Genomic DNA, 21,138 nt, shown 5'->3' with positions numbered 1-21,138 from the left:
TCGGCAGAGAGCCTGCTTCCTCCTCTCTCTCTGCCTGCCTCTCTGCCTACTTGTGATCTCTGTCTGTCAAATAAATAAATAAACAAAATCTTAAAAAAAAAAAAAAAATTAAAAAAAAAAAATCTATGCTTGATGCAACATATATAAGTATTTATCAGAGAGATTTAAATTTGTTTCTCTGTCCTGCCTGTATGCTTACCTATTTTTTGTTGTTGTTGTTGAGTTTAGGATCTGTTTTAATATTCTTTAATATTCATTTTAATATTCTTTAATATTTATTTTAAGGAATGCATTTAAGTGGTTAACCATTAATTGTTTACCAGCTAGAGTTCTAAGCAAATCACATGTAATGTTTAATTTTGAATTATAAAACCTAAAAAGATTCATGTATATTTCATCTTCATTTTTGGTAGGATTAAGTGAGAGATTTTGTTTTAATTCTGTACTTTCAGTGTTGAAAACTGAGAGGTTACACATCATTCTTTCAGGGAGGTCAGCTCTCTTTCCCTGCTTTGTAGGAGAGTTTTGATGCTGCTAATCTTATTAAACCTCTTAAAGCTACATCCTTAGCTCTAAGATTATGAAGATTAGAGATTCTGGAGTTTCCTCCCCCTCCATCCATTACATGGTTTCCATGGTTATTGGACTCCCCAAACAGTACTTCAGATCCCGTCTGACTTCATGGAAACAGCATCTCAAAGATGAACGAGCAGTCTGCTGGCTTGGCGTCAGGAAACTTGTTCCTGAAGGTCCAGTTTGATATAGCTGCTGGCTCCTTTAGAACAAGTGTTTCATTTTTCTGAATTTCTGTTTTCTTGCCTATAAAATGAAGGTAATAGGGGCGCCTGGGTGGCTCAGGGGTTAAAGCCTCTGCCTTTGGCTCAGGTCGTGATCCCAGGGTCCTGGGATCGAGCCCCACGTCGGGCTCTCTGCTCAGCAGGGAGCCTGCTTCCTCTCTCTCTCTCTGCTTGCCTCTCTGCCTACCTGTGATCTCTGTCTGTCAAATAAATAAATAAAATCTTAAAAAAAAAAATGAAGGTAATAATCTGCCATACAATAATGATAAAGGGCAAATGAAATGAAGGTTTTGTTTGTGTTTGTATTTTTTGTTTTTTTGTTTTGTTTTGTTTTGTTTTAATTAAGGGGAATTTGTTTCACTTTTACCACATGATATCCTTGGTTTGGGGAAATGCCTGTCAAGTAAGGAAATCAGATACACTCCTGTAAATATTTAAATTTATATCAGGAACTTTTGATACCCAGATGTTTTGAGGGAGGGGTGAGATTTCTTTTTCTTCCTCAAACATAGTAGAGAAGCTAGGAAGTGAACCCTCTGGGAGAGAATAGGGCAGCACTGATGCAACTTTTTCTTTGAGTATTTACTATGAGTATTTACTATGAGTTTGAGTATTTACTATGTATCCATATGCTAGATGCCTGTAAATAGTTAGCCCACATAATCAATAGCTTATTAGTAGAGATTAAAGAGCTAGTTTAATTACTGTGCAGTTACTCACAGTCACTGTGAGTTACAATGAGGTAACTCAGCTGGGATGGCAGAGCCAAGACTTGAACCCGTTTGTCTGTCTCCAAAGCCGGTGTCCTCTGTAACGTATCAGCCAGAAGCTATGTAAGCTTCTATATCCGCAACACGGGGCTAATGACAGTTTCTCTCTCCTTGGGTGGTTGGTAGTCCTGAGGATCCTGTGAGTTACAGGGCTTAGAACAGTGCCTGGACCATCGTAAGCATTTTACATTTGCTCTTCCTATGACTGATAGCACTTTCTGTGTCACTTGGACTCTTCCCTGCTACACCCCTCTTTTGAGCCCTTTAGGCTTTAGTGAATGGCAGTGTCTTGGATAGTTTTGTTTCCTTGCCTGTGTGGCAGACACAACTTAGCCATTTCATCTGGTGCGGACAGAGGAGAGCCACGGTGAGGGGTCTGGCCTTAGCAGAGTGCTGTGGGGGCAATTGCTGTCAGCAGTCTGGGATGGCATGTGCTGCCTGGGCAGGGAAGGGGAAAAGAAAAGGTTTAAGCCCCTAACACAAGGATCCACCACCAGAAGGCCTTGGTATCTAAGAAGATGTGTGTGTACTCGAAGATGCGGTGCCTGTGTGATCTGGTGTTCTTGTCTTCGTCCGAATGGGCTTTCGCGTAGCTGTCCAGTGCATGGATTCCTAAACCTGGCTGCTTCCCCGAGAGCTTTGTGAGTCAAATTCCCACCTGCAGTGGGAGTTTGTAGTGCTTTTTGAATGGTTAGCCAGGTTTGAGAACCATTAGGATGCTGTGCAGGGCCGGCCTCAGCCAGCCATGGCAGAAGTACATATATGTGACTGGGAGAACTCCTGGTCTCAAGAAGGAGCTCCCCCATTATCTTGTCAACCCTGTTCTTGGCAGCCCTCCAGAGGTGAACTGGAAGTACAGAAATGTAGCTCTACAAGGAGCTGAGTGACAAGGGTTCCATTCTAGAAATAACCAGGGACAGGGTTTCATCAAAGCAATTTGTCAGTATGTTTTATTTGGTTCTTGTGTTTATTGTTGATTCCTCATCAATATTTGCGTATTCTCATGCTTCCAAGTTAATACAGAAGTGATAGCTATTGAATATAATTTTGATGCTTAATTGACATACAATGTTATAGAAACTGTTGCAGGAGTGCATTTCCCAGAGCGATGCTCAGAGAATGAATGGAGTAATGCGCATTCCATTTTATATTTGAGAAGTCATGATTAGAGTGGAATGTTAATATGGTTAGTTGTGGTGAGACAATATTGACATTGTTGCTAAGATATCGTACCAGACATGTCATTGAGGCTGCTGTTTTGAAAACTGAGCAATGCTGCCTTTTCCCCTCTCTCCTCCTCTGTGGTGCTAGTGGAGTAGGAATATAGCAAAAAAAATAATAGATGCAGAAAATGTAGTCTTCTCATTCTCTCTCTCCACTCCCTGCCCCCCAGTACAGGCCTAGGAAGGATCTTGTTAAACAGCCGCATGACCACAATTGACTTAGTCTGCTTTTTTCTAGAATGTGTGCTGAATTGGTTATATAGCATTTTTAACGTGTGTTTGTGGGGAGGAAACTTTCAGTGCTGCCTAGAAACTTGGAGGTATTTCCCCCTAAATGTTTATAGGTCCCATTTCCCTTCTAAGGAGTTGAAACAAGATAAATGGTAGCAGCTCCCTCTTGTTCTTCTTTTCTCTTGTAATGAGGCCTGTTGGCAGCAGCATTGCGGGTGGGATTGCCAGAGTTTGGATTCGAGTAGTTAGTGAGGGGGTGATGTGCTGGTTTTGGCATTGTTCTAAAAGTCTTTTTCCCTTCCACTTATTTTTCCACCCCCAAAATGTCATCGTGTCCAATGTGACAGAATGTTCCCGATGATTACCATTCAGAGAAACATGACTCGCTAAATTATTTGTGGATGACGATCAGAATTTCTTAAGCACCTAACAGCATTCCGTGCTTGGTATGCACCTTGGTCAGGGGACCCACCGTTACAAAGGCAAACCAACATACAGCCATGATGAAGAGCTCGGACAGTGGCTCAGACTACCTCGGTTCAAATCCAGATCTACCACTTGTGGGCTGTGGGGCCCCGGGCAGCTTACTTAGTAGCTTCCCTAGGCATTAGTTTTCTCATCTGTAGCCCAGGGACAATGACAGCAAATGGAACAGGGTGAAAAAATAAAATATAAAATATAAAAATTAAATATAAAATATAAAAATTTTATATAAATATAAAATATAAAATATAAAAATAAGCTAATATATGTAAAGTGCTTATTAGCTAGGTCTGGTGTAGCATGTAAGGCTTTACTACTAACTTGATCACCCTCATTATTATTTGGACAGATACATTTGGTGAACATACATTTATATTTAGAATAGAGAACTCAGTGGAGGTCCTGTTGTGTTACTTGGGTACTTGCTTTAACATGAAATTCAAGGGTAAGTGGGCTCCAGCAATCGTAGGGGGCTGAACGTGTAACTGAGGTAGAGAATGCCTTTAGGAGTCAGATATTCAGTCTCTGGGGCCGCCACCTTGCAGGCCCAGGGCCCCATTCACATGGATGTGAGACAGCACAGTGGCAGCATGGTGGTCCTATCCTCATCATTCTTAACATCACACCCAAGATCTACAGAAAAAGGAGAGTTTTCTATGTTGTAAGAAGCTATATTCAGGGGGCGCCTGGGTGGCTTAGTGGGTTAAAGCCACTGCCTTCGGCTCGGGTCATGATCCCAGGGTCCTGGGATCGAGCCCCGCATCAGGCTCCCTGCTCAGCGGGGAGCCTGCTTCCTCCTCTCTCTCTGCCTGCCTCTCTGCCTACTTGTGATCTCTGCCTGTCAAATAAGTAAATAAAATCTTAAAAAAAAAATCTTTAAAAAAAAAGTCATATTCAGTTGTTTTTGAGAAAGGTCATTTATTTTAAAGATTTTCTTTATTTGAGAGAGGGAACGAGCATGAGCAGTGGGAGGGGCAGAGGGAGAAGCAGACTTCTCCCTGAGCAAGGGAGCCTGACGCTGGGCTCCATCCCAGGACCTCAAGATCACGACCTGAGCTGAAGGCAGACACTTAACCTACTGAGCCACCCAGACACCTCAGGAGAGTTTAATGTTAAGGAGTGATTGGTTATAGATTGAAAGTTGTAAGCAGAGAAGTCAGGCATGTAGATAGAGTTGGGGCAGGGCGGTTCCTTTGTATGTTGCATACAGTACTATGTACTACTTTGTATAGTAGCCAGTGTAGTACTACAGACAGTGTACATAGAATAAGGAACTGGATCTTGAGCCACACAGTGACGATAAGAGGAAGCCAGTCCAGACCTTCACTGTGAGAGCAGTCAGTAAAGCAGACCATTCAGTGTCTGTAAGCCCTGGGGAAGAGATGACTATGGACAGTTTGAGCTACACAGACAAAGGCAAGTCTCAACCAGGTGGATGAGTAGACACAGTTGGAGATGCCTAGATAAAGGAGAGGTGAATCCTCCTTCCTGAGGAAGGGGCTTCATGAGAGTGATAACTTGGCAGGTGTCCAATGGAGGGGATTGCTGGGAAACCTCCCAGTGTAGAAAGAAATGGATACAAATGTCTCAAATAAATGTTTAATGGAAAATAAAGCATGTTTTCTTCTAAAATATTCTCATTATGAAAATGTCAGAACATATGTCAAACCAAAAATGTAAAAGGGAACAACGGTTGCTGTTTCCACCCCCATAAGAATAACCATCAACATTTATTGAACCTCCTTCTAGCTTTTAGTTATACATATTTTCCTATTGTCATCACATATACAAGACTGTGTATACTGGCTTAAATGTTTCTTCCATATGTCTTTAAAAATGTTGATCATCTGATAAACTCAAATTTTCCTTTTTTGTAATTTTGGTTCTTTGGCAATGAAGATGGTGGTTGTTCTGTGCTCTTCTGCTTCTTTAGAGGTTGGGGCGGGGGGTGGGACGTGTGGGAGAGCTTTTTCTGCCCAGTGTCACAACCATTGCAAAAAATGTTAGCCATTGTTTGCAGTTCTGGCACAGGGCACTATTTTTTTAAGAGGTTGCCAGATAAGGTAAGAGATTGTTTCTGCACTATGGAGTGAAGGATATGGTTCAAAAACCACATTTCCTGAATGAGAAGGGAGTGGAAGCAGAAGAGGGACAGTTGAGTGAAGTGTTTGAAGACTGGGCTTGGGCTATAGTTTATAGCCCTCCCCCCTTTGTCCCCTTAATGATAACGTCTTCACTGTTGAAAAGTTAATTTTGGTTCTTAAGAGACTTTTTTATTTTTTCAAGGAGGATAAATGGGCTGGGTATTTTCTGAACCTTTGAATATATGAGACTGTTTTTTTTTTTTTTTTTAAAGATTTTATTTATTTATTTGACAGAGAGAGATCACAGTAGGAGAGAGGAAGGGAAGAGATCACAGAGAGAGAGGAAGGGAAGCAGGCCCCCTGCCGAGCAGAGAGCCCGATGCGGGACTCGATCCCAGGACCCTGAGATCATGACCCGAGCTGAAGGCAGCGGCCTAACCCACTGAGCCACCCAGGCGCCCCGAGACTGTTTTTTGGTTGATATTATACTTAATAGAAAACTGGGTGTGGTTTTTATAAGGTTTGGTCTCTCTATTCCCTTCAAATTTTGTAGGTGTTGCTTTCCACCTCTGGTTTTGGTACTAGAGAGGAGAAGTGTTGTGGGTTGAATTGTGTCTCTCCCCACCCCCCAAAAGATGTTGAAGTTCTAACCCTCAGTGCCTGTGCAGGTGACCTTATTTGGACGTAGGGTCTTCATAGATGTAACAGAGGTAAAATGAGGTCATACCGGGTTAGCAGGGGCCCTAATTTACTAGGACCGCCCTTAGAAGAAAAGCATAGACACTGGGGACGATGCCATGTGATGACAGAGGCAGAGATTAGAGTGATGTATCTACAAACCAAAGATAACAGGCAGTGCCACAAACCAAGAGAGGCATGAGTTCGATTCTCTCCTGGAGCCTTTACAGAGGGACTGGCCCTGTTGGACACCTTAATTGTGGACTCAAAGCCTCCAGATGTGGGGCAGAATAACCTTCTGTTGTTTAAGCCACTCAGGGTGTGGTATGCTGTTACAGTAGCCTGAGGACCAAGATAGGTCAGTTGGGTTCTTGTTTCTTTGAAAATCTGTCATTTTGCAGCCCATCAATTTTTTTTAACTCTGTATTTACCTGGATTTTTATGGTTAAGAAAATATTATCAACCTAGTTTTGCCAGGATAAGTCCAGGTATAACTACAGTCCATAGTTCATCCTATGCCAGGATGAACACCAGGTGTGTTCCCTTCAGGGACACAGCCCAGGGTATGGGGAGTCCTTTTTATCTGCATACTTGAATTAAAAATAAAAGATTTGTTTTTAGGTTTTGAAATGATCATGTCCTCATTTCTTCTCAGAAACACCTTTTGTTTTTCCTGTCTGTAATCTTACGTTACTAACATGTTGACCACGCGTCTCTGCATCTGGGGAGACTTCTTCAAGCTTGTTCTTCATCATGGAGTCGATATTCTCTAGTGTGAATTCTACTCTTCCATGCCTGGAATGTGGATCATAATCTGGTGACAGCTTTTTAAATTCCTTGCTTTTCTTCCCTTATTTTTTTTTTTAAAGATTTTATTTATTCATTTGACAGATAGAGATCACAAGTAGGCGGAGAGGCAGGCAGAGAGAGAGAAGGAAGTAGGCTCCCCGCTGAGCAGAGAGCCCGATGCAGGGCTCGATCCCAGGACCCTGGGATCATGACCGGAGCTGAAGGCAGAGGCTTTAACCCACTGAGCCACCCAGGCGCCCCTCTTCCCTTATTTTTAATCTGAGTCTGGTATATAGAGAAAATAAGAAAGAAACGCAACGCATGAAGGATCTAGAAGGCCATGTTCTTCTGTATTCTTTTGAGGATGCCATGCCCTTCATGGAATGAATTCTACTGCCTTTTTTCTTTTGAGTCTTCAGATAGATACTCCCTTTCTTCTCTCTCATAAGCTGTGTGTTTTCTCATTCTCCCACCATTTATTACTTCAGTTTTGAGGGGGAGGCTTTTTATCAGAGAGATAGAGTTTAGTCAGCCCTGTTTTACCCACATGGATCTGTTGCTTCCTGCTGGTGGGCGTGGGGCGAAGACAAGAGTGGACGCCTGGGTGAGGGCCCAGATTGCTCCCTGACCCAGTGGGCTAAGTGCACTTAGGCCCTCAGTTGTTGCCCTGTTGTTACCCTTAACATTATTGGGAATTCTTTCCTTTTCTGGCACTCCCTTATCTTTCCGTATGCTTTTTGCATTTATGAGTTTTTCTTTTACTTTGTAGTTACAAGTATCTTATCGGGATCTTGGGAGACGTTTTGCTAGCAGCTTTAAAGGAAACAGGATTTTCTGCTTTTATCACCTTTAGCCTACCACCACCCCACCCACTGCACTCCTGGCTGCTCCCCGTTTTCCTTGTACCCCCGTATTCCTTGGTCCTGTCCTGCGTCATTCCTAGCCTTTGCAGTCCCTGCTTTCCTCCGACCCTCTCTAGAGCCTGTTTAGCCTGTCTTTCCCCCTTCCTGCCCTCTCCCTGGTAGACATCCGGATGACTCTGTGTGTGCCACAACCACAAGCATGCCCACACTCCCCCACCAGCGGTGGAGATGCCCTGGACTGGAAGTGAGCCCAAATGCAGGGTGGGCAGAGGAGAAATGGAGCGTGTGCCTATACAGAGCCCATCCATGATGGGGAGGGGGGCATGAGTGCTCAATGAGACTGAGAACCCCACCTCCTTTGGATCAGGGTGTCCTAGTGCTTTCCCTGTACTGCGTCCACTTCAGCCATAGAAAATAAACTCACCACCTGGCAGTCAGCCCCCCACGCCAGTACTTTGAATGGTCTTTGTGGGATTGATCTTTTTTTCACCCATTTGCCAAGTCAGGCCATGGTGGGTGACCCATTTAGACTTAAGATCTTTGTATCTAGACATTGCAGTCCTAGGGAATGCAAATTTAAAATATTTACAGGAAACATAGACACATAAAATGTGAACTGTGTAAAAGCGTAACCCTCCAATTCACGCTCCTCCTTGGTGCGCTTCCTTTCCCAGAAGCAGCCACTGCTGCCAGTTCCTGTGTGTCCTTCTAGAGACCCTCCGCTCACGTACAACTGTTTATGTTTACATTTTTCATATATACATAAGGATACAGTGTATATGCACGTGTGTATACAGAGAGGCATACATAAGCACACAGGCGCACACACTAAAGGAATGTATGTTGTATTTTAATCATCTGTATGATGGAGTTTCCTTTTTCATCTCTCTCACCTATCTTTGGAGAGGGGCATAAATATTATTTGTCTGCCTTGCTGCCTTGGTGGTTCTCAGCCCTGGCCAGGTCTGAGAGGCACTCAGGGAAGAGAGTTGCCGGTGCCTGAGCCACACCCCAGCGCTGCTCTGACAGCCTCCCTGGGTCCGGCGGCTTCCCTGTGTGCGGGGCCTGGGAACTGCGGCTTTGGGAGCGGCAGGCCTGGCAGATCTGCCCACTCTGCGTGGGGGGTGTTCCACAGGGCTCGGGGCCCTGAGTACCCCTGATGAGGAAATGGGGAGTAAAGGATTCCATGCAGATATCAGCTTGCTTTTGATGCAAGCGGCCCACTCCTTTATTCTTCACCTGAGGCAGGCTGAGTGGCGAGCTTCTTGGTTGGATGGGGTGGGAGCGGCACTCAGTGCCTCCACCCTGGGCAGAGAGAGCAGGCCCAAAGGCTGCAGGAGTTAAAGGAACTTAGAACGCAAAGGAAGAGGAGAAGAAACTATTTCAGGTGCTTGGTGACTAAACATCTATCTCGGATCCACTTCGCTTGTATGGTGACAGCATAAGGTGTGACTGACGGAGAGAAAATTAACGATCTGGGCCCGGGTGCCTCCCAAATGGAATGATCCAGGAATGCTGTGGAGCTAATTAACCAGCCGGCACGAAACGTGAAAATAGATGAGGGAACAGGTTTCTTCTCACGGTGGCCTGGTACTGCGTATAGACCTATAAATACTATTTTTGGCATTCCCTATTAAGTATTCAAAATGACGTAATGTTGAAAGACCTAGCTCAGTAGCCCTTTTTCAGGGTAGCAGAATGGATTCTGGATTGGACCTTCTGGGTTCAGACTCTGCTTTTGCCGTTGGCCAGTGTCCGTGAACAGGATACCCGGTGCTTTCTGTGTGGTGGTCTCGTTGTCAGAGGAGCATGAAAACAACACCCACTTTCAAGGTCCTTGTGAGGATAGGAGATAATGGGTATAAAGTGCCTTGAACCCTGTCCTAACGCATAGTACTCCAAGGAAAGCATTTATTGTGTTGAAATACCACCCCTCCCCCCCAGGGGCTTAGGGGTGGACATGTTTGAGGCTTTGTATCTTTTTTTTTAATTAAGATTTTATTTATTTTATTAATTAGAGTGCAGAAGCACATGAGCAGGAGCAGGGGAGAGGGAGAAGCAGGCTCCCTGCCGACCACGGAGCCCGAGACAGGGACTCCAGGACCCTGGGATCATGACCTGAGCTGAAGGCAGATGCTTAATCCAATGAGACACTCAGGTGCTCTGAGGTCTTGGTATTTTTTAAGCTTAGAAACCCTTTCCTGGTGACCTGCTTAAAGGAGAATTTTGACAATAAGAGATCAAATGCCTGTCTCTTTCCCCATTACCTGGGTCAGGGCAAAGTACATTTAGTTCTCTAAGCACTGAAAATTGAGAGTAAAATTGTGAGGTACACAGTATTTACTGATCTCCATTTAGAATCTGGTTGGTGGGTTTTTGAAAGCAAATGGATAAACTTGTCCCATTAACCAGGTTTTTCTACACTGGGGGAGGGTGGGAGTTCGCTGCTTTGTTGCCTCTTGGCAGTGTTGAGTCTTAGTCACGATTCTGAATAATGTTCTGGAAAACTGCTTTCTTGGATACATTTATCTTAGCTCTCTTTTTGGAAATGTACATTAACAATCAGTAGCTCTGGCTGGTTACTTGGGGGAAGATCCTGTAAGACATAAAACAGCGTAAAATGTTTTCAGTTGCAGAGAGGCCTTCCAGAGGCTCCCGGAATGATACTTGGATCTTGTGGGAGGAAATCTTTTCCAATTTTCTAGGTTTCTGTAAATCTATATGAGTTATGTGGTTATAAAACCTTATGATGGGGAATGTGTTTGGGAAACATGAATGTGCTCCCAGGCAGGGACTGCACAAAAGATGCCCTAACACATTTAATGCCCCAGTTAAATGTATTGCACAAGTCTCGTTTTCTGGAACTGGATAAACAGAACATCCTTTCTTTCTATTCTGAGCTTCTGTCCCCCTCCCCTCTCCACCTAGTCACTTCAATGGCACAATAAATGGAAATCTTATTTCCTGCATCTGCAGACCTATTTACCTGAATGTCTAAGCTCCCCCTTGCCTTCCTCAGGTCTGTTCTTTCTGAAATGTGATTTTGCTTTCATCTCCCTAGCTTCTTTGCCCTCTTTTTTTTTTTTTAAAGCTTTCTCTAATCCTGCACTCCATTTACTTTAATCTGTAACGTTGGACATTGCCATGCTGCATAGACACCTTTAAACATTCATCATCTCCCAGATTTGCATTTTCTTCCATTATGAACTTAAATCCCTTTTCACAGTCTGTACCAGTGAAAAAAAATTTAAAATAAAGAACTATTATCAAAAGCCATTTCTGCAGTTTAAAATGCCTTATTGGACGGCTTTATCCTTTTGATAATTCCATTATCTTTGTAAACTATGACTTGAATTTATAGTATGTGCATATGTATGTGTGTAGTTATATTTATGACACATGGGAAGAACCTTATTCCCCTATGCCCTTTATGGGAACTCAAAGAAGTGATTTTAAAATAAGAAAAGTGCGTGTGTGTTGGTGTGTATGACAGCGGCTGTACATGGCCTGCAAAGCTTAATCCTTAAAAGCAAAATGTCCTGACCCTTTAAAGATGTCTTAATTTAAAATCATTTCTGTTTTGGGGACCTCCATTTTTTTTGAAATAAAGTCCTTGAATGTGTAGAGCAGTGTGAGCTGGCCAGTTGCGGGAATTGAGAAAGGAGGTCATTCTAGGTATGTGGCCCTTGCTCCCAATAGTTAACCTCCACGTCCCAGCTTCCTCTCTGTGAAGCAGTCTGATTGGACTTGGATGTTCTCTGAGACTGAAGGCACATTGGGGATCCATTAGTGTTCCATGGGAAACACCTGCTGGTGGGACCGGAGGCAGCCCGGCAGATCATGGGTAGTTGATAACATGATTTTCCTACTCTGGAGAGGACACCTCGGCCTACCACGGCTGGCATTTCTGCCATACCAATCAGAAGGGTGATCCGAGTGTATCTCATCACTTAATGGAGGAGGGAAGAAAATAGGTCACAGTTCAAAGAACACCAGCGCTAAGTGGACTGTGCTCACAGTGCCGGTTTTTTCAGTGAAATGGTTTTAATTCTTCTCGAAATCTCCTGGAGCATCTGCTGAGGAATGTTAAGTCAGCCAGAGAATTTCTGGTGTCCTGTTGCCCAGAACCCATGTTGGATAACTCTCGTGGATGCCCCTGAGAGATTTTCGCTCTCTGCCACTGGCGTCGTCTGCGTCCTTGTGTTGCTCTTGGATTTATGTTGACCTGAACGCCTTAGCTCGCGTGAAGTTAAAGCACCAGGCTCCAGGATGCCGCCTCTGGCTCCTAGGCTGCCGGCTCACCCCACTCATTTCATGCTGCCTGTTCATAGGTAAAACTTCTCTTCCAGCTCTGTGCCTTTCTAATAAAAGGGAGCTGGAAGTTCGGGGTCTTTCACTTTGAAAAACAAAGCAACAGGACAGCATGTTTGGGACTGATATTATGGTAAGATGTCAAAGTAAACTTGAAATAGAAATCCTTCCTTCCCGAGCCCCAACTCCAAGTGTCGTTTTATTACAAACCACATAAAATCACAGTGTCAGAGTGCAGCTGTTCCGGAGGCTGGAGGTCCTCATGGTTACGGCCTGCTTTGGAAACATCCTCACCATACTTGGAGTTAATGAAAATATTTGCTTTGCTTGATATAAACAAAGTTTATGGGCAGAATTTGTAATTAGATAACTCTCTAATTTTTTTACCCTTCATTCCCCAGTTTTTTGCTTTTATCACATTGGAGAATACTAAGTATTTAAGAAAATAAACCTTTTTTCAGTAACAAGGTTTACTGTTTTTTTCTGGTGTTGACATAATAGATACATTTCTCCCTAATTTTGTTGTGTCCCCACAAATTAAGGGGCTTGAAGTCTGGTTTGGGGTTTGCTTTTTTTTTGTTTTTTTTTTTAAAGATTTATTTGTCAGTGAGAGAGCACACAAGCAGAGAGAGAAGCAGGCTCCCTGCTGAGCAGGGAGCCCAGTACGGGACTCAATTCTAGGACCCTGAGATCATGACCTGAGCCGAAGGCAGATGCTTAATCAACAGAGCCCCCCAGGTGTCTCAGGTTTGTTTTTGTTGTTACAGGTTGGAAATAGTTGTGTGTGAGTAGGGAAGATGGTACCTTGTCACAGCACCTGCTCCTCTCAGGCCAGTCTAGCTGTTGAACTAGCAGGTCTATGATTTAGATAGTATGAGGACAGCCACAGGGCAAACCACATGGGTAACTCTTCGAGGTGCCCCCCACCTCCTCTGTACATACCTTTTGGGGCTGTGGCCTCCGTGCTTTCCAAGTTCTTCTCCATCTCCTAGTGTTCCTTGCCAGATATCCAAGACATCAGGCAACCAGGCACCATTCTTGTAGGCATAGCGCCTGCTTGCATTCCCTACATGAGCCCAGTGTGGTGGTGGTCATGTGTTCCAGAGACTGGACCAGAGAAGACTGCTCTCCTTCCCTCTGCTTTCTCAAATCTCCTCAGTGTACAGCTTGCTCGGCCCCAGAGGGAATTTGCATTACAGCGTACCCGCAGCTGTGCCTTAAGTTCCCTTCCATAGACAGAGATCACCAGAGAAGCAGCCGGGAAACCTCGTGTCCTGGCTCAAGACCTCAAGGAGGTAGTTTTAAAGGATTTCTGGCTGATCTCCAGGGGTGTAAGAGCAGCTCTGGGGGCCTGGCCATTGGTGGTGACTTTTTACAGTGCAGATCAGGAAGCAAGGCAAGTGAGGGTTATAGGAAGACCAGACTGGGGCCCTGCTGCTGTTCACATAGATTCAGGATGTAAGGATTTCCACTAATTCCAGCTTCCTTCCCCCAGGAACAGAACGTTTGTGTGGATGTTCTTGTTTTTGAAAATTCTAGTGAGGGTTTCCTGGTAATTCTGTTTATTTTTTCAAATACCAGTCACTTGGACATTTAGTGATAAATCTTTAATTTCCCAGGTCTGTTAAAACCTATTAAAGCAGGTGTCTAGGTGGCTCAGCTGGTTAAGTGACTGCCTTTAGCTCAGGTCATGATCTTGGAGTCCCGGGATTGAGTTCCCTGTTGGGCTCCCTGCTTGGTGGGGAGCCTGCTTCTCCCTCTGACTTACCCCTCTTTTGCTCTCTCTCTCTTTCATTCTCTCTCAAATAAATAAATAAAAATAAAATCTTAAAAACAAACAAACAAACAACAAAAACCCTTCAGGCATAGCTGGCCCAGGGGAAACTCAAATGACCTTTCTGATGTTGTAAACTTACCTATTGTGGGACCCATGGCTTTTCCATTCACAGCTCTGCTGGTTCTGAGTTGCCTTTGAAAGCCAGGCATGAGCCTGTCTGCCTGTTTTAACCCCAGCCTCACCCCCCATCTGTGCACGGGGTGACTACTTATTTTACCATACCTCCCAACATGGTGAATGAGCACAGCGACACAATTTGAACTTGAGAGTTTAGGTCACGTCTCTTTTGAGTCTTGCACACAAAGACCGACAAAAATTGAGCTTCTGATTCAAATCCAAGCCTTGGTTTTTCAGAGTCAGGAAGGTCTGGTAAGGACCAGTTGGTTAGTAGTTAGCAGAGAGACTAGTTTGCTTATGAAAAGCTTCCTGTGTTTTTTCCAGCTCTGCTGTATATAAAATTAGAGCTTGTAGGGGCACCTGGGTGGCTCAGTGGGTTAAGCTGCTGCCTTCGGCTCAGGTCATGATCTCAGGGTCCTGGGATCGAGCCCCGCATCGGGCTCTCTGCTCGTCAGGGAGCCTGTATCTCCCTCTCTCTCTGCCTGCCTCTCTGTCTACTTGTGATCTCTGTCTGTCAAACAAATAAATAAAATCTTAAAAAAAAAAAATTAGAGCTTGTAGATGTTTTCATCATCAGGGTAAAGGTTTACCTTCCCTCCTCACCCAGCCTCAGTTGCTTCTTAGTGCACTCAGGAGGGGAGGAAGGGATGGATAGGGGAGGAGCAATAGAGGAGAGCTTCTTATCAGAATGCTTGAGGACCAGCTGTATCGTTTCCAGAGAGGCTGATCTTAGCCAACATACTCTTCCTTTTGTCCTCTCTATACTGTAATTGTGTCCTCTGTATTTTGTCATTGGATCTGCTTACACTAGAGTATCTAATTTCATGATAGTAAGCTTGTTTGTCCTTAAGTTCACTTGGGGCTGAATTCCAGGGAGAACCTGCTTCATCAGTGAATCCTGTTTCCAGTCCCATGACTAAGAGTTGGGCTGGTTGAGTTGTAGGAAGGCGGTTGCTGTGCTGTGGGGATTGTGGTGTGGATCTGATGAGAGAAGAGGTCTATGGTACTGGGGAGGAATGTTGAAGTTGGGAGACTCTCCCTTGGGTTCTCTTAATGGAGAGAAGTGGCGGGAAGCCAGGGAGTTCTGGAAAGCATCTGGGTGTTTGAATGTATTCTATGATACCTATGTAAGATCCCCTCCCTTACTTGAGCTAAAATCATAGTTTCTTTCTTTTTTTTTTTTATAAAGATTTTATTAATTTATTTATCAGATAGAGGGAGAGAGAGCATGAGCTTAACCAACTGAGCCACCCAGGCGTCCCGAAATCATAGTTTCTTATGGATCATTCATACTTGGTCTTAATCTAATCTCAAGGGATGCCTGGGTGGCTCAGTCGGTTAAGCATCCAGCTCTTGATTTCAGGTCAGGTTATAACCACACGATCCTAGGAATGAGTCCGGCATCAGGCTCTGTGCCCAGCAGGCAGGAAGTCTGCTTGAGATCTGTTCCCCTCCCTGCTCGTGTACTCTCTCAAAAAAATAAGTCTTTTTTTTTTTTTTTTTTTTTTTTTTTTTTTTTTTTAAGAATTTTTATTTATTTATCAGAGAGAGAGAGGGCGAGAGAGCAAGCACAGGCAGACAGAATGGCAAGCAGAGGCAGAGGGAGAAGCAGGCTCCCTGCCAAGCAAGGAGCCCGATGCGGGACTCGATCCCAGGACGCTGGGATCATGACCTGAGCCGAAGGCAGCTGCTTAACCAACTGAGCCACCCAGGCGTCTTAAAAAAAAAAAATCTAATCTCGGGGTGCATGGGTGGCTCAGTTGGATAAACGTCTGCCTTCGGCTCAAGTCATGGTTCCAGGGTCCTGGGATCGAGCCCCTCATTGGGCTCCCTGCTCAGCGGGGGGTCTGCTTCTCCCTCTCTCCCTGCTCTTGCTCTCTCTTGCTACCTCTGTCTCTCTCAAATAAGTAAATAAAATCTTTAAAAAAATATATAATCTCAGATTGGTGGCTTTCTGGACCCATTGTTAGGAGTAAAACTGGGCTAGTTGATAGAATACAGAAAAGGGTATGAGGTATGGAGTTCATTGATACCTGAGTGGTGCAACTTGAATTTTCTCTCACATGATAAAAAGTCCTCTAAGAATGGTAAAAAAAAAAAAAAAAAAGAAAAAAAGAAAAAACTACTAAGGAAAACAACATACACATAAGACATATGGGAATTACATTCCAAGGATGTAGTTCTTAGGAATTACCTATAATTGATGATCTAAATTCAGGTTTTTCTCTCTTCACTCCAGGAGGTGACTTTGGTCCAGAGACGTCCCCCCAAGTCCTGCCCTCTGGCCATGGTGGCGACTTTTCCGTGAGCAGCCTCCCTGTAGCAGAGGACACCTACAGGGTGAGCTTGGCCAAAGGTGTCTCCATGTCTCTGCCTTCATCACCTCTGCTGCCTCGACAGTCTCACTCAGTGCAATCAAGATCAAATAAAAAATCTCCAGGTAACTGAACAACCAAACAGCACCCAAACTAGTTTGGTTATAGATGTAATGCTTTTATTGAAATGAAGCAAAACTGGTGCTTATAAGGAATTTTCTGGGAAGTTGTTTGCTTTGTTACAGTAATTTCTGGAAGAAGAAATTTGAATACACTCATTTCTTTAGTTCAGCCTGTGTATAAACTTTTGATTGCTCAGGCTAGACTTTTATAAATATTCAAGATCTTGTTATCAATATTGATGTTAATCATTGGTCTTGTTTTCTTGGTCATGAATTTGGGAATGCTATAATCTAAACTCACTGTGGTACATTTAAAAGTTCTGGATTTTGGCAAGGGTTATCTGACAACAGTTCATTTATTACTGCCTAGTGTTACAAACTGATGTCCTTTCTTTGATTACATCACCCAGCCCTGGAACAATTATAAATTTTTTTAAAATTCAGACTTATAAAGGGGTGGGAGCAAGGGTCTTACAGATTACTTGTTTTAAAGTATTGTGGCTTCCCTCATCATGACCAAGTTTTTGCACTTAACATTACCAAGTGAAAACCAAATGTTACTTAACTTTGAGAGGTTATGGTTCAGATGTGAGGAAAGCCTTCTGGAAACCTGCAATCATGAGCATTCCTCTGATGTTTTAGGTTTGCTGAGCATTTGTTTAGTGAGGGCAGCATAGTTTGGGGCCTTTGTTGACCATATGGGGGGGTGGAGGGGGTAAGGATTCTTCTCATAAATGAATTTGGAATTGGTCTAAAATGTGTCCTGGGGCTATAAAATTGGAATCTGTTTTTCTGGTTTCCTAAGTATTTGTATTACTTGACACGTGATAGGCATGATTTCTGAATCTTTTAGCGGATATTTGCAGTTTGTGTGGTGACAAAATTTAGAAGGCAAACCTTGAGGCTCTGAATGTTAGAGATGGTGCTATGAATTGGTAAGTGTCCAAAACACTTTATTGTTCTAGAGCTTTCTTATTTTGGACAGCATTGTTTACAATCCAGTCATTAGCTGGAACTTGGAAACCCTTTTGGTATGAAGCAATTTCCTGTGCCAAGGAATTTGACCTGTTTATCAGTATTTGGGGAAATTCCTGGAATGTCCTTCTTTCTCTTTGCCGTTCCCCACCACTATATCTTTTGGTCAGATTTCTTTCCTTCTTTAAAATTGTGGTTCCCACACTGCCTTTCTCGATGGTTACCCCATTGGGTTATCTTCTCCCTACAAATTGTGCACAGCATTTTACTTTTTCCTTTATCAGCCCTGTCATTTGTTCTTTTCCCGTTGAGTCAGTGTTTTTTATGTGTAGCCTGTGTCTGATGGGTATGGATAGGCATGATGGCTTCTTTGAGTATACTTCATCTATAGAAACCGATAAGAGAATTCTGAACCTCTCTGGATTTTATTCATTTGAGAGAGAGAGAGTGTGTGAGAGAGCATGAGCAGGGGGGAGGGGGAGAAGCTGGTTCAGTAAGCCAGACATGGGGCCCGATCCCAAGACCTTGAGATCATGCTCTGAGCCGAGGGCAGACTCTTTACCCCTGGGATCATGACCTGAGCCAAAGGCACACAGATGCTTAACTGAATAAGCCACCCAGGTGCCCCCTATCTGGATTCTTAGGGGACCTTGGTTGAGGGTAATGCAAGTGCTAAGTGCAGAGATTTGACCTTTGGTAGAATTTGCTCTCCTATAGTCTGTGCTGCTGCAAACGAAATGATGCAGCTTGGGCCTTAGGTCTGGTGAGACTACCTAAGAGCCTAGGAATATGTATTTCAGAGAGAATTTTATTAATGTTATTATTATTTTAAAGATTTTATTTATTTATTTGACAGAAAGAGAGAGAGAGATCACAAGTAGGCAGAGGCAGGCAGGGGTGGGGCATGCGGGGGGTGGGGGTTGGGGGGGGAAACAGTTTCCCTGCTGAGCAGGGAGCCGATGCGGGAGTTGATCCCAGGACCCTGAGATCATGACCTGAGCCGAAGGCAGAGGCTTTAACCCACTGAGCCACCCAGGGACCTGGGAATTTTATTATTAAAAGATGTTTGTTTTAGTGGGACTTGAATCTTTTGAATCTTTGACTTGATTTTTGCAGCTCTGTTGAGATACACAACTATAACTTGTAAGTTTAAGGTGTAACACATAATGATCTTATGTGCGTGTGTATATGGCAAAATGGTGACAGTGAGGTTAGCACATCCATCCTCTCATAGCTACAGTGTGTTTATTTTGTGGGGTGTTAGTGGGCTGCTAAGTAGTGATGAATGTCATGGTGAACACGGAAAGGATGCTATCCTGAAGGTTCTCAGAGGTCACAGGCTCTTACGGGCCAGAAGGTCCTGAGGACGCCTGACCAAATTTGGTATTTTAGTTTTGAGAAAATATTGTATAGTTTGATTTTCTCCATAGGAATAAAATTTGTTTCTGCTGAATTCTTTGCGAGGCAAGGCCTTATGAACAGAAGGGATTAGTTGTGTGACATTCAAGCTTTTAATGGATCGAATATTCTCCATCTTAGATGCTTTGGGTCCAAATTAAATACACTAAGCAGATCCTTCTCTAACGGAGCCATGTTTGTGCTTCGCCCAAATTTGTGCAGCAAATTCGTGTCTCACAGTGGTGATTTGCCTTCATTATCTTGGCAATTTTAATTCAAAAGGGAAGCTAAGGGCAGATATGCTTGCTTAAAAATGGCAGTGACTCAGAGTACAACAGACAATAAAACAATGTTTTTCCACAATGTCTAATGCTCATAGGTTTCTGTTTAAGCCACATTGTTAGAAACGTATCCAGAGACCGAGTGTTCTACCTGCCTGTAAAATTAGTTGGCATATGGTTGTGAACGTGCATTGGATTTAAAAATAGCCATCTATTTAAAAAGCTCACACTGTTGTTGCTAATGATACAGTAAATACGGTGTGCGTGCTGTGCCCATAGGCACTGAGCCCTCCCCCCTGCCTTCCCCTTACACCTGCCCGGCTGGGCTTCAGGATCTTGTCATCATTCAGAACCAGCTCTGAATTACAGAGATGACTTCTGTTCTCATTTGTATGATAAGACCCTTTTCTCTCTCTTTTGTTTAAGAAGGTGCATTAAAAAAAAAAAAAAGTAAGAAAATCTAAACCTGTTTTACTTGTTTGGATAGAAACTCTTCACTAATTGATGCTAATCAAGAAACTGTCAGGGACTGAAACTTCTAGCAAAGGTCAAAGACTATAAACCCCTATAATAGGCACTCCAAGTAGCCTGTTTTAATGAAAGCTTGTATTTTAATACAATAGGTGATTAGCTCTTGAGCCATGGGAACTTTGGGCCAGAGACAATTTCATTAACCTTGCAATAATGTGACCCTGCATTTTTCATGGTTGAGTTTCTTACATTCCACTCATATTGCTTGGTAATATTATTTGCTCTCATACTACCTTGTTCCTTATAGTTATATTTTTTCACTTGTTAGTCTAAAGATGCAGTTTTTGGGTTTTGTTTCAATTTATTTCCCCTCTGGAATGGAAACTGCATTTGCTGGTAAAGAAAACAAGGGCCAGTATCCATTATAGTCCTGTGGTGATTGCAAGCTTTTTGGATTAAGAAATCATTAATATTTGTAATGTATCCTTTTGTGTTCCAGAGAAAACAAAGCCCATTTCCTGTGGTTTATTTATTAGTAATATCATTAGTTACTTTATATTTGGATTATATTTCCCAGATCACTTTGGGCCCATTATGCAACACTCCAAAGGTAGGGCATGAACGAGAAGCATGCTTTTAAAATACTGTGATGGGGTACGGCAGTAGAGGGTGGAAAGTGGGGGATACTGCTTTTTTCATCTGTGCTTGTGTGGCAAGACTTGCTGGTGCCGGCCCTTTCACTCGGTTCCAGGTCCATTTCTTGCTATAGCCATTTTGGAAACCGCCCTGGCTTGCTGTTTCTTTAAGAGAGGAACCTCCAAGTTGACAGACTGTGAAGTGGAAGTCATTCTGCCCTTTGATTCTTGGACCATAAGTTAATTGTCTGTCTAGGCCCTCCCTGTCTCACCCTGCAAGTGTTTCTTATAGAAAATTAGCGCTTTTGTTTAAAAAGATTTTTTTATTCTGCTTCATCAAGGGAGCACCAGGGTGGTTCAACGAGACCTGAAACCACACGTGCATGGTCTTTTTTCACTTAATATAATATCATGAACAATTTTCAGTTTGCTTGAAGAACTTGTGATTTAATGTCTTCTGTTTCAATATTCCATGGTTGATTTTTAACTAATTTCCAGTTGTTGGGTATTTGTTACTTTTTAGGTTTTAAAATTGTAGCATGAGCCAAGATATTTTGCTTTGTTTTTGCTGTTCAGTACCTACGAATTCAGAAATTTTAATTGTTGTAAAATACAAGTAACAGAATTCACCATCTTAACTATTTTTAAATGTGTAGCCCAGCCGTGTAAAGTTCATTCACATTATTGTGCACTCAGTCCTCCAGAGTTCCTGATGTGATTGTACTTGTCCAGTAATTTTTGTGCACATCTGATATTGT

The 21,138-nt window shown here is 43.2% G+C and overlaps 1 protein-coding gene across 15 annotated transcripts in view; it reads left to right on the top strand.

Moving 5' to 3' along the window:
- The window catches only part of TANC1 (tetratricopeptide repeat, ankyrin repeat and coiled-coil containing 1), a 237,371-nt gene that overhangs the window by 91,498 nt on the left and 124,735 nt on the right, over positions 1–21,138 (top strand). For all 15 annotated transcript variants that reach the window (XM_082691341.1, XM_082691340.1, XM_082691349.1 and 12 more), the window contains exon 3: positions 16,423–16,623. In XM_082691341.1, coding sequence (XP_082547467.1) covers positions 16,423–16,623 — 201 coding nt within the window. The remainder of the gene's footprint in view (positions 1–16,422; positions 16,624–21,138) is intronic.

This window comes from Mustela nivalis (assembly GCF_964662115.1).
Source record: "Mustela nivalis genome assembly, chromosome: 11".
Lineage (NCBI taxonomy): Eukaryota > Metazoa > Chordata > Mammalia > Carnivora > Mustelidae > Mustela > Mustela nivalis.
The sequence above is the reverse complement of the archived record's forward strand: the minus strand, read 5'-3'. Positions and strand labels throughout refer to the sequence as shown.